Below are 13,709 nucleotides of genomic sequence, written 5' to 3'. Positions count from 1 at the left end.
GCCATCTCAACCTGCTCACTTCAACCCATAAAAACCCTTGAAATTTATTTTCTCAATCTCTCTCGGCACTTACGAACCCCTCCGCTACCCCCCACATCTCCGGTTGATTATACATGACCGTAAGTGACATCTTAACATCGAGGAAGACCCAAGATGAATTGTCTGCAAACTGGGTCTCAATATATGAAAATCAATTTATATTTTAGATTGGACAATTAATTGCGCAAGTTGTAATGATATTAAACTTTCACATCACAGATAATATAATTACATAATAATTATAAAAACTGCCTTCTATATTTTCGTTAAAGACTAATACTCTGTAGCCAATTTAATTATCGGTCAAATTGCTACTTTTCCCCAACATGCCCACTAGAGGACGCGTTCAACCCATTCAACAAAGCCGGTGGTCAATTTCGATCATATAACCTCCAAACACGTCACATTGATTCCATTGTACTTTGCTGAAATTATAAAATAAACTTCGGAGATTTTAAATTCAGTTCCCTTTGACTGAAACCATCAAGGTACATTCGTTTAACTGTGTTGTTCATCAATTTTGGAGGATGTGCTGAGTTTAGTAGCCAAAGAGAGCCCTTTCGTACATACGTTGGAAACTTTTTCACCAAAAGGGATCAAAGGTGTCAGATAATCAAATATGCAAATCACTTTGCTTTTCAAATTATAAGGTGACGAAAGCAATTTTCCAACTTGATGTGCATTGTCTGGTTTCCTCAAAAAAAAAGATCGTTTCAACCTCCATAAGTTGAGCCCGTTAATTGTTGAGACTGCACTATTCTATGTACATATCTATTTCATCAGTGAGTCGCTGTAGACCAAAAAGAAAAGACTGCTAAGAGTTATGGGAGTTCAGGGTGACCCCCCCAAAAATAGCATCTATACTATTTAAAGAGCAGGTTGCGGGTCACCAAACATGTTCTGAAAATTTATCAATATGATTCTATGTGCATTAAATAGCTCGATGCAAACTATTGTGGTTGCCTAACTATTGGGTAAATTAATGAAATTTAACTCCGAAGTTGTTATTTCTCGAGGCTGTTGAAAAAACAGCCGCGTGCCACATATGGATGGTGACGTCACGTTCTCCAAAACAAAGCGGATGCTCACTCGCTCATTGAAGAAGTGTCCAGTTGAGCAGGCCGTTCTTTCGCTTTTTTTGAGTTTGCAACTGTCTATATTATCCTTTTTTATTTTGAATTATTGTAGAACAAAGTTATTTGGATATTTTTGCATCATGCCTCGTACGTGTGTCATCATGTTTTGCGAAAATGGCTGGAAAACGGGTAATCGCTCCCACCTTTTCCCGAAGGAATCAAACATTCACCGGCAGTGGATAAGATTTGTACACACAAAACGGTCGAATTTTCCCCCAAAGAAAACGGGTAAAGAGGACACTTTGGATAGACTTGTAATTTGTGGTGACCATTTCACAGCCGAGGATAACGAAGGCATAAGCACATCTGATCACCACTCTGTGAATATATGAGTTGTTGGTTAACAAGTTCTCCAGATACTGCTCTGTCACAGAATTAGTTGTTGAGTTTAAGTGAGAAAAACCTTGAAATGTATTCTGAAAGAGTACATGGAAAAACACATAAATAAACTTTCTGAAAAACACAAGCATGAAAAAAATTCTCAACAAATCAACTTATTGTTGATTAAATTACTTTTTTAACAGCATCAGCAAATTGGGCTATTTCATTTCAATTGTGAAAAATTGATCAATTTTCCACTTTTTTTTCTAAATTTGGTAGACTATTTCCCAATGAGGCTAAACATGTTTTGGTATTTATATGCCACAAGTCTCTTGAAAGTTGGGGTTTGTTCTAACTGTTCACTTTCGCTGGGATCAAGCTCAGCTGTCAGAAAGACTTCAATGCCGAGGCTGCGGTGTATAATATATTTGGGTCCATTATTGATTCATTCTATTTCTGACTCTTGTGTGACTAGAGGGTTAAAAATTATTATATCAAGTCACAGACGAATCAAACTTTACATTATTTTATGCATAGAACAAGAAAATGAAAATTTACAAGCCAAACTGCCTGGTGGAGTCTGTCACTGTGAACTGCCAGGCAGTCAGTCCTGCCACTTGTACACGAAACAGGCCGTTTTCTGGCACTTGAAAGTGGCTCAAATTTATATGGCTCAGGGCCAGAAACTCCATAGTATAAATTCCCATCATCCTCCGACTTGTCCTCGGCAATATCGGAATGAACACACTCAATTTCATCGCCGCTGACATCACTCTCTGATTCGCATCTCACCATTGTTCACACGCTATTTCCGAATGTTCACAAAGTTTTCGGAGAACGTGACGTCATAGCATCTTCGGTAACTTCCGGACTGTTTTTCGATCACTGACAAAAGTTTTGACTTTAAAGTTAATTTTAGCATATTTTGAATTTCAGATACAAGAAAATAATTGCCCAACGATTATTAATGTGCTTATAACCTTCGAATCACGCGAACTCATCAGCAACCTAATATATTAATATTATTTAATATTATATATTAAACTTAAACTAGAATTAATGTACACTCCATGTGCACTTATGTACACACTCCATGTCCACTCCATGTACACTTATTAAACTTAAACTAGAATTAAACTTAAACATTAATATTAAACTAGAATGGCAGTCCTTGATGTCGCCAGATATGCCTCCACCCATGTTTTTACATCATTATACACACTTGTACCAAGTTTAATTTAAATTCCTGAACCCAGATTTAAAACAAAACTAAATAACTCTGGATGCAGACCATGCATCCGATCAGGTTGAAATTTTAAAAATTTATTCCCCATGACTACTACATCATAATTGTGACGTTTCACGTCGATTGATGAAGCAGTTCAAGAGAAATATATATATATATATATATATATATATATATATATATATATATATATATATATATATATATATATATATATATATACCGGTATATATAATTTTTTTTTTTTTCGTTCAATCCAATAAGGCTGCCAGACCATGTGACCTATTGATTAATTATTACAGCTCTTCTGGAGAAGGTGATTTTTAAAGGTTTATTCTTCAAAATATCATAGCTGTCAAACATCATAGGTGGAGAAATTTTTGTTCCTCATGGATAGGCGATCATACCTGGAAAGTTTTGCCTCGATCTGTTCTGTCGTTTTGGAGAGGAAGATTTTTGAAGGTTTTTATGTTAAAAAAAATGGCTGCCAAAACACGTGACCGATGACGTAATCAATTTTTACCCCCCCCCCCATACAATTTAGTCCGAGAAGACCCTCGTTGAGAGACTGCGCTATTCTATGTACATATCTATATAATTGGTGAGTCGCTGTCGACCAAAAAGAAGAGACTGCTGAAGGTGTCAAATGTTCATGTTCATACTGATGAATGTTCATACTGATTGGATAAAGCGTTCGACATATGCAATTATGACGTCAAAGTGAAGCCACTGATGACATCAAAAAATCACTTGTTTCGCATGCGGAGTACTTGCCATGTGCCAAGTTTCAATTCTTTCCATGGAGTAGTTTTGGAGATACAGAGGTCCAAAGTTTTTCCTTTTTTTCCAAAAATGGCTACTACACCACGTGACCCATGACATCATAATTATCATTAAAACATTTTACATGAGTTGTTTCACCTGTGGTGAAAATGTTGTCAATCGGATAAGCGGTTGCAGAGAAAACAGAAAATTAGCATGTTCGGAAGGACAGACAGACGACCAGAAAACATAATGCCTCCGGCGACTTCGTCAGCAGAGGAATAATTATCATTTATCACTCAAATGGCATAATTTTTGCCATAGATTACCTTTAATAGACCAGGACCAAGTGTGCTTAAATGACGTGCTCCGAGTGTTCACCATGGTGCCGCGCTTGCTTGGACTTGGATTCGATGGGCAAAATGGTTGATCACTGATGCATTCCGCTGGAGGAATTAAGTGAATTTTATCGATAAATTGTTGCTTTGAGTTCTTCAATGGATTGTGGAGTCTGTCAGTGTGATCTCCAGTATAGGCAGTTCTTGAAGTTGACATGTCCAGAAAGAAGGAAAGGGGCCTCATCAGAAAAGCAGACATTGTTAAGGAAGTTAGGCTTTTCCTCAATGTTGTCTGCAAACCAATGGCACATTGTCACTCTTTTCTGTATCGGGATTGTGGATCGGTTTGTGTTTACTCTGAATTCTATATGGATACAGTTTCACATCTTGGATGAGAATTCTTCTCACCATCAGGTTGCACCTTTCAACAAGAGTAATGGTTGAATAACATCCGAGTACACACAAACCTTGAGGGAATCATGTTATCAGTAATGTTTCAGTTGAGATCAGCTGATTAAGAAGGCATTGAGCATATGCGATCTAAAATGTGAGCATATTACCCAATCCCCATCAAATTTTCCTCCAAGCAGATGTTATGAGCTTCTGAAGATTGCTAAAGATTGTTATGTTAACGATTGTTACCTTCTGAACATTATTATGAGCACATGACCTTTCTGGATGGTTGTTGCTACTGCCTCCTTTCAATGTTACTCGGCAATAGTATACCCTTCATGTGTGATAGGTGACAGGAAATCCTTCAGCTGTGACAGTATACCCTTCAGCTGTGACAGTATACCCTTTAGCTGTGATGGTGCAAGTCTGCGGTTAATTCGGCATCGGCTTTTTTGAAGAATCCGATGATGACAAAATAAGTGGTGAATCCACACCAGGCAGTTATTACAGTGGAACGCACATGCTCATCATCATGAGCATGTTAATCTTTAATTTCCAAAATCTCACAGTTCTGTGTATTCACTTCATTTCTTGAAATATGCAAACCATGGCTGCTATTTGACTTCCCCTTGTCTATGGCTGCTATGGATGCTTTGCTAATTATGGCTGCCATCATGGCTTCCCCTAATCATGGTCCTTGTTGGTGAAAGTAATCATTCACTTTTATGGACTCATCTTGTTGAATTAGTGCTTAAGATGATGTTTTTTTCCATTTACACCTGAATAATCTGTACTGTTTACTAAGCTATGGTGCTGCAAGGTGACCAAAAGACTCCATAAAAATCCTGTACATAGTTGAGAAATCATTAGAAACAAAAAAATAATCATAATAATGTAAAACTTTCACATCAGTGACCATGTCCCAAAGTAGATAGTATTGTAGGAGAGTATATGCAGCATTTAGACTTTGGAGGAACATAACCAGGATGACAGCACTGAAAATTTTATTAGCCCCCGTTGGACTTGGTCCGAAACGGAGGATAATGAATTTGGTCTCAATTTTCATGTCAGTGAATGCATGCGTGCCCGCAACCATATCCCGAACATGTGAAGACCAATTTTATTCGTACTTGGTGAAAAGACAACACATGATGATATACATAAGCACATTATTCTGTTTGATGATGTGATCAAAGATGTCCGACTGGTGGCCATTTTAGTTGTTAAAAACAAGATGTTGAACACTTCCTCAACTATTTCTCGGACATGCATTTACCAATGTTGTTCAAACTTCGCACGCAGACAATGAATGATGGCTGACATATGCGCGTTATCTTTTTTTTTCGAGATCAGATCCAAGATGGTTGCCTGGTGGCCATTTTGTTACTTAAAAGGGTCCCCAACCATTTCTTTGACATGCATGGTCTTATTTGTTCAAACTTGGCAAATGTCACACGTCATAGATGGCACAAATGTTCTTGTATGTCACATGACCACTCAAGTCAGTTGTGCATGCACATAAATCTTGTAAATATGGGCGAGCCCTTTAACTCTGTACAACAAAATTACAAAAACCATGACGGCTCTGACATTTTATGTCTTTTTCTCCTTGTTGCTTGTCTTTTGTATTGGTTTCATAAATATCCATCCTAACCTTATACTTTAACCCTATATCTCCAGATTACCGCCGCTGTGTTCGTCTGCTTTCTCGCTTGGTCAGAAGCCCTCTGTGCCAACAGAAACACCACCCCAGCAAATATTGGTAAGATTATGAAACTTAAGTCTTCCCAACACTTCTCAAAGAGTGTTTACAAAATAATTTTGATTCATTTATATATCTTGATATCTTATAATGTCACAATTGATCTATTGTCCTGAATATACATTTTTTTGCCAGGGCTGAGTAATGGCATTTTATCCACAAAAAAAAACTATGTGGTGATCCCATATTAAAATGTACTTTAGTAACACCAAAGTAACTAGAACAGCACTCAGTGGACTGTATACCTCCACCAGGCTGAACAGTTTATGTGTCGTATCCCATTGATAGGTTGGATCTGCATCCATACCTCAACAAAAAATCTAATTGTCTTGTTCTTGTCACCTACCAAACTCATCCACCTAGTTTTGTTATATAATCCATCCATAACATTGAGATATCATGCGATATATCGTTTTTGGTCACATGTCTCAATGGTGAAGAATGACATTAAAAAAAAAATCGAATCTGGATCCGGATCTTCATCAAAATCAAATCAATCCATCCTTATTAGACACGCAACCTGTTCACCGAATTTCATCTGAATCCATTCACAACTTTTTGAGATATCCTGATCACAGACAGACAGACAGACAGACGAACAGTCAGACAGGGGTGAAAACATAACCTCCATCCGCCTTCGGTGGTGGAGGTAATAATAGAGTAGTGCTGTAGTATTTGATTGGTACTGCTGTACTCTTAATAAAGTTTGATGAAATTATCATGTCATGTTCTTAACTTGATATGACTTGCACAGACTAACTATTTGACTCTGCTGTGGAATGAAGGACTACCTAAAAATGGTCCATTATTTTATTGTTCTATTACAAATATAATCAGAATCTGCAAGTATTTACCAAGAAATAGGTGTTTGGAAGTATGACTACAAAACCGTTTTTCCCAAGTCTTTAAAAAAAAAATTCGAACACCTATTGCATGGTGTGATGTCCAGATACTAAATATAATTAGAAGGGCACTCAGTAGAGTGCATAGCTCCGCAAAGCTGAACAGTTTACGTTTTGTATCCCTCTGATGGGCAGGGCCAGAGGTCAATAGACATCTGGGTCAGGCCTGGGGAGTCATGGATTCACTGGATAATGGCGTGTGGCGCTGTCGATACCTGTGCAGGAGGACAAAAGTCCGAGTCTTCATGTCATTGTTGCTTACAGTCTTGCTCTACGGATGTGGGAATTGGACTCTGACCAGGGATCTGAGATGGAGACTTAACTCCTTTGGACCAGGTCTCTTTGGGGAATCCTTGGCTATCGCGGGTTAGACTTTGTGTCCAACGAGCGGTTGCTGAGAGAGCCTCAAATGAGATTTGTTACCTGCATGGTCCGTGAGCATCAGCTGTAGCTGTATGGATATGTGGCTCGTTTTTCTGACGCTGATCCTGCTCACCAGATTCTCTCAGTGGAGGAGGCCAATGGGCCGACCACGTGCCTCGTGGTTGCAGCAGGTTGATCAGCATCTCAAGGAGATGGGGATGGGCCAGGTATCTGCCTGGGGGATGGCCAGACGGAGGCCCCTGGAGTACCGGTGGAAAGTGGATGCAGCGATGCGCTGCTCCGGCGCATGCTCCTATACCTGACCTGATAGACCAGATCTGGATCTGGACCTGAACGAAAATCGAATCCTCTTTGACTTGTCACCTTACCAACTCATCCACCAAGTTTTGTCATAAATCATCCAAAACTTTTTCAGATATCTTGCTCACCAAACCTGTCCACCAAGTTTCGTTCGAATCCGTCAACAATGTTTTGAGATATCCTGCTCACAGACAGAAAAAACAGACAAACAGACAGACAAATAGACAGGGGTGAAAACATAACCTCCGTCCACCTTCGGTGGTAGAGGAAATGCTCACAGAGCAAGGTGTGATCATTTGCTCCAAAAATATTGATAACTCCACAGTACTAACCATTTATGCTGTCCTAAAACTGTCACATTCTTGAAGTACTTTTTTATATGAGTGTGTGCAATGTCAATGTAATCATGTATTGATAATATCTGTGAACACAGAGCCAGCCTGTATTGGAGAAACAACACAGTCATATCGCATGGATAAGAATTTCAATGCAAAGTTTCTCAGCTTACTCCTGCCGGCATTGAACTGTAGTGGATGATTTGCAGGAGGAAAAACCAACCGTGAGTGACAACAAACGAATCACAACTAAAGTGCCTTTGGAAGGAGACCCAGTGGCTGCAAAAAGCCTACAGCGGGTGATTCACCCCAGAGGTCTTGCTTTTATCACATTTACCACACCTGCTGGGAACTCGTACACCTGGGAGATCCTGCTGAGGAAGCCAATCCCGAAATGAGCAAACAAAGACCATTTGTGGAGGACATCAACGAGGAGTCTCATGACAGAGACAAACACTCATGGAGGACACCCACCTGTTCACGGAGTATAACAACTCCTTTCTTGGAGGAAAAGCCAACCCATTGATGGAGGATACAAGCCGTATATAATGAGAAAACAAAAACGTCGGTGGACATCTTGATGGTGGACATTGATGTCACTCTTTTTCTCACCACAAACTATGTGTCACATAATTCTGCTTGTGTTTTGAAGAAGGAGAATATAAAACGAATAATGGGACCATGAACCCACTACGATGTGCTGGCAAAGGGCACCCATGAGGCCTACCAAATGAACTCTTCAAATATATATATAAACAGCTCGCGTTGCAATAAATTCATCCAGGAAGACTATCGATGGATTCATTTTTTTTCCCAACTTCTCTATGAATAATCTTGAGTTGTGTAAGACTGATCACAAGGGGGTCTGATGATGGCTGACACATCCCAGATGTGGGTTTGCACTTGCAGACTAAAGCAATGCAGTCAATGAAAATCTTCAGTGAAGCACTCTAAATTGTAGATTATATCTTTTGTAATTTTTCTTTTTGTATACATGATCGAGACTCGTGGAAGAACTGAACTGCATGAAATACACTGCATGAAATGCTTTCAGTGTCGTTTTTTGGCTTCCAAGAAGAGTGATCGTGAAAATAGGACAGCAGGGGCGCTGAGATCAAAGTGCAACACCAACTGGTTGGGCCAAGCGCTCTTTTATATGTTTTATTTTGTTTAAATGTCATCCTGCAAGATTATATCTCGCGAAGATTCACGACATCTCTTCTTTTGTCGGTTATGGTTTTATGATGTGTGCAGCCACAGGAAATAGCCGGCGGTTGGCAAGAAATGCACACACGTACACATTATTTCCATGCAGATCGACAATTTTGATTTTCAGAGAGAAAGTATTTTGTGATGAAATGATCGCTAAAATAAATTGAGAACGTTAACTTTGCTGCCAACCAGCTTGTACTGCTTTTTCTTACATATGCAACACGACTGCTGGGAACATCATTTTCTAGAGTTAGTGACATAAGTGTGTCACTGATGCAGTGCCGCCTGTAGGTTACTGCAGGAATTTGGTCAGGGTACCAAATATCTAGCCTGGGTTCGAATCTTGTCCCTTGTTAGCTTCAGGTAATCTGACTGCCCTGAACAGTGCAGTCTTACCTGTGATGCTAGATTGTCACATGACATTCACCAGGATGTTGAGTCTTACGAAATGTGTGCCTCTTATGGTAATAAACAGGTTCCTGAAGCTCTAACTATCCATGAAGCACCTAGCTGCCCATGGGGAACATCGGTTACTTCATCACTGTAGACTGAACAGCAATTTATTTGAAGTCAACTATTTGTCATACGTTGGGTGACACTGTGGTGACCAATACCAAATATCATTTTGCCAAACGAGGCACTCCTGATATGGTGATTAGTAATGGTTGTCCACAGGAGGCGTTGGACGCGTTTTAAAACTTCAGCACAAAATGTGGGGTTTCTACGATGAAATATCTAGTCCCGGTAACAGCAAAGCAATAAGTGCTGCGGAAACATCTGTGAAGAGTGACAAAAAAGATGCAAAAGTGTTCGGCAGGCAGGGAGGGAGGACATTAACTGGGTCTACTCAACCTAAGAAACACATATAAGTAGGGTAAGAATACTGATTCTGGCTCACTTTTCCCCATGTAAATGAATGGGGGATTTTCAGCGATTCATATTTTTTTTCCCTAAAAATAAATCCCCTTTTTATCCCAAGGTATATTTATTTGTCTCCCCTTTTAACCTGGAGGTTGAACCTCATTGAATTGAACACCTGGGGGTTGAACAGCTCACTCATTGAACCTATAAAGATTTGTTCATTCTCAAATTCCTTCAATAGTTTAATTTTCTTTGCACAATAATCCCCATCTAAAATATTGACAAACAAAACATTTGAATCTTTATATTTTTTAAGATACCCCTTTTGTGCCATTACGAAATGATAAACTTCTCTTAATGCTCTCATCTGACCACCTCCTGAGCCACAGGTTATTTTTTGTTAAGCCCCGCCCACTTTTCTTTAAGCCCCGCCCACTTTTGTTAAGCCCCGCCCACTTTCCACAAGCTATTCAATAAGCCCCGCCCACTTTTATTTAAGCCCCGCCCACTTTTGCTAAGCCCCGCCCACTTTTGCTAAGCTCCGCCCACTTTTCATAAGGTATTTTTTTATAAGCCACGCCCACTTTTCCTAAGCCCCGCCCACTTTTGCTAAGCTCCGCCCACTTTTCATAAGGTATTTTTTCTAAGCCACGCCCACTTTTCCTAAGCCCCGCCCACTTTTGCTAAGCTCCGCCCACTTTTCATAAGGTATTTTTTCTAAGCCACGCCCACTTTTCCTAAGCTCCGCCTACTTTTGCTAAGCCCCGCCCACTCTTACATCATTTCCAGTTCATCTCTGACTCACAAAGAAATCACTAGAAAATTACAGGATGTTATGGTTTTGAAAAATTTCCCAATGAAGGCTTGCCTAGGCTTGCCCAGGGAATTTCCAAAGGAAACCACACCCACCAGTCTTTCTCTATAAAAGCTTCAAACCCAGGCTCCATTTTAAACATTTGTTTTTGCTGGCAATGGTGTTTTGTGTGCTTGTCTCGAACTCTCTGTCTTCTATGGAACTAAACCTTCAAGTTGATGAACTGGATTCAAACCTCTTATCTATTGAGGTAAGATTTTTTATTTTCCTATTTTCAAACTTTGATTGAAGCATACTCATTTAATAATTAAATAACTTAATTAATACATTATTATTTTCTCTCACAGGAAATTGTGTCTGAAATACGAAATGAAAATACTGCTTTTGCTACAACTTGGGGCGAAATTGTTGGCTTGGTTGAAGACCTTATGAGCGACCAAGACCCACAGAACGAGTTCGTCCTTGATGACCCAACCAAAGAGTTATACCTTGGAGACCAGCAAAATCCTGAAAAAGAGTTTTACAGCAATAGTACTCATTGTGAGTTATCAAGACAATACCCACTGAACAAGTTATACCTTGATGAGCCAGAATACAAGTTTTACCTTGGAGACTCACAAATTTTGAAAAAATCAGTAAATGAGTTCTGCCTTGATGGTTTAAATAACTACCTTGGAGACTCAGGAAAAGGGTTCTGCCAAGATGGTTCTAAATATGGGGCCTACCTTGGAGACTCACAAATTTTGAAAAAATCAGTAAATGAGTTCTGCCTTGATGGTTTAAATAACTACCTTGGAGACTCAGGAAAAGGGTTCTGCCAAGATGGTTCTAAATATGGGTCCTACCTTGGAGACTCACAAATTTTGAAAAAATCAGTAAATGAGTTATCCTTAAGAGACTTTGTAAGTTGGTTTTACTTTGAATACTTGAAATGTGGGTTCTGGATTGATAACTCACAATGTGATACATATCTTGGAAACTCAACGGGAATGTGGTTATACCTTGAAGACTTGGAAAGTTGGGTTTATGTTGGACACTTGAAACTTTTTTGGGGGCTTTTATTTATTTATTTATTTATTTATTATTATTATTATTTTATTTATTTATATTTTGGAGACTTTTGGAGTTGCTATCACTCTTTGGGATCTAAACCTATCAAGAAAGTTCTTACTCCCTCTTTCTATGTCATCAAACCTGAAAGCCTTAAAAGACAGAATTGGAAGAAAAAAAAAAAAAAAACGTAAAATATATATATATATATATATATATATATATATATATATATATATATATATATATATATATATATATATATATATATATATAGGTGGAAATCTCATTTTGAAAAAGACTGTGTTGGGTGAGGATTGAGTTGGGGTTGAGATTTTGAATGTGAGGGTTGGGGTTGAGATTTTGAATGTGAGGGTTGGGACACACACACATACACACCAACAAACAAAGTTAAGCCTTGACTTCAGTTGAGGATTCTGTGTTTGGGGTTCACAGATCTAAGAACGTCCCCCTTGACACACATTATATACTGTTATACACCTCGGACTTGGCCCTCGAGTGTCCACAACGGTGTATAGTAGGAGGGAGTGAAGCGCCAACCTATTGCTCCCATTGCACACACACACAAACAAAAGTTAAGCCTTGACTATTCAGTTGAGGATTCTGTGTTTGGGGTTCACAGATCTAAGAACGTCCCCCTTGACACACATTATATACTGTAATACACCTCGGACTTGTCCCTCTAGTGTCCACAAAGGTGTATTATCTGCTTAGTTTTGTCTTTTGTAATTCCTGTGAATAAAATGAACCTAAAATCTCTTCCCCTTCCAAATCATATATTTTATAAGTCCAAGGAACTGTATCTATTACATCAACAATTTTAAAAAGTTCTTTCGTCCATCGTTCAGTAAAACCCTTTTCAAAATGAGATTTCCACCTATATATTCTTACGATATCACCAACTTTGAACTTAGGTTTTCTGACATTAATCTCTTTTTCATATTTTAATTTTGTAAATGTTTCTGATGGCTTCATATTCGTTGACGTGTGAATCGTGTCATTATACTTATCCACAATATCCTGAATAAAAGATAACCATTGTTGTGAACCGAGTTGTGTGAATTTTTTATATAGTCTCTCTTTTAAGGTACGATTAAAACGTTCAACAACAACTGCCTTCCCTTCATTAAAGGTACTGTATAATGTAATACTGTTATTTTTTAGAAAATTCATAAATGTCTTGTTATAAAACTCTCTACCCTCATCAGTCCACAATTTCTTAGGTTTTCTCTTACTTTTATTAAATATCTGTTGAAAAGCTAACATAAGAGTATTACCTGTTTTGTTTTTTAAAGGGACAACCCACGCATATCTACTCCTCAAATCAATAACGGTTAAAGCATACTTGTACCCCTTATCATTATTGAGTTCAATCAAATCAGCAGACCAGATATAATCAACTTCCTTGGAATAAACTTTCCTTCTCTGAAACTTTGTGAATATTGGTTTATGTAATTCATCAGCTAATTGCTCTTCAGTCTTAATGGCATCATTAGAGCCTATAAGTTTTTTGAATTTCCAAGTCCAAGTTTCAATTTAGCACTAATCATCTTCTTCACGATGAACCTATCAACTTTTTCTCTCAAGGTTGGATTTTGTATCAGAGACAAATTATATAACATTTCTCTATCGGCTTCATGCTTTTCTTCCAACGTTGTGGTATTCCCATAATCAATATCGTGTCTCATGCACACTTCATCAACTCTATTGATTGGTTTACTCCAGGATTTAGGATTGTCTGCCTCATCTAATCTTTTATCCAAGTTTGTGCCTGGACCACAGAAAGAATAACCTGGAAGATGTAATTCCCCTGGTATTCCAGTAGTTGTAAAT

General features: G+C 38.5%; 1 protein-coding gene across 1 annotated transcript; it reads left to right on the top strand.

The window, feature by feature from the left end:
• The first annotated feature begins 10,146 nt into the window (after positions 1-10,146).
• LOC147028146 (uncharacterized) lies at positions 10,147-12,062 on the top strand. Its single transcript, XM_085876492.1, has 2 exons — positions 10,147-11,055; positions 11,153-12,062. Exons 1-2 carry the CDS (start codon positions 10,963-10,965, stop codon positions 12,047-12,049), a joined length of 990 nt encoding a protein of 329 aa, XP_085732618.1. The 5' UTR covers positions 10,147-10,962; the 3' UTR covers positions 12,050-12,062.
• The last annotated feature ends 1,647 nt before the right edge of the window (positions 12,063-13,709 follow it).

Source organism: Eptatretus burgeri, chromosome 4 (genome assembly GCF_056783735.1).
Source record: "Eptatretus burgeri isolate ZD-2024b chromosome 4, Ebu_testis_v1, whole genome shotgun sequence".
Lineage (NCBI taxonomy): Eukaryota > Metazoa > Chordata > Myxini > Myxiniformes > Myxinidae > Eptatretus > Eptatretus burgeri.
The sequence above is the reverse complement of the archived record's forward strand: the minus strand, read 5'-3'. Positions and strand labels throughout refer to the sequence as shown.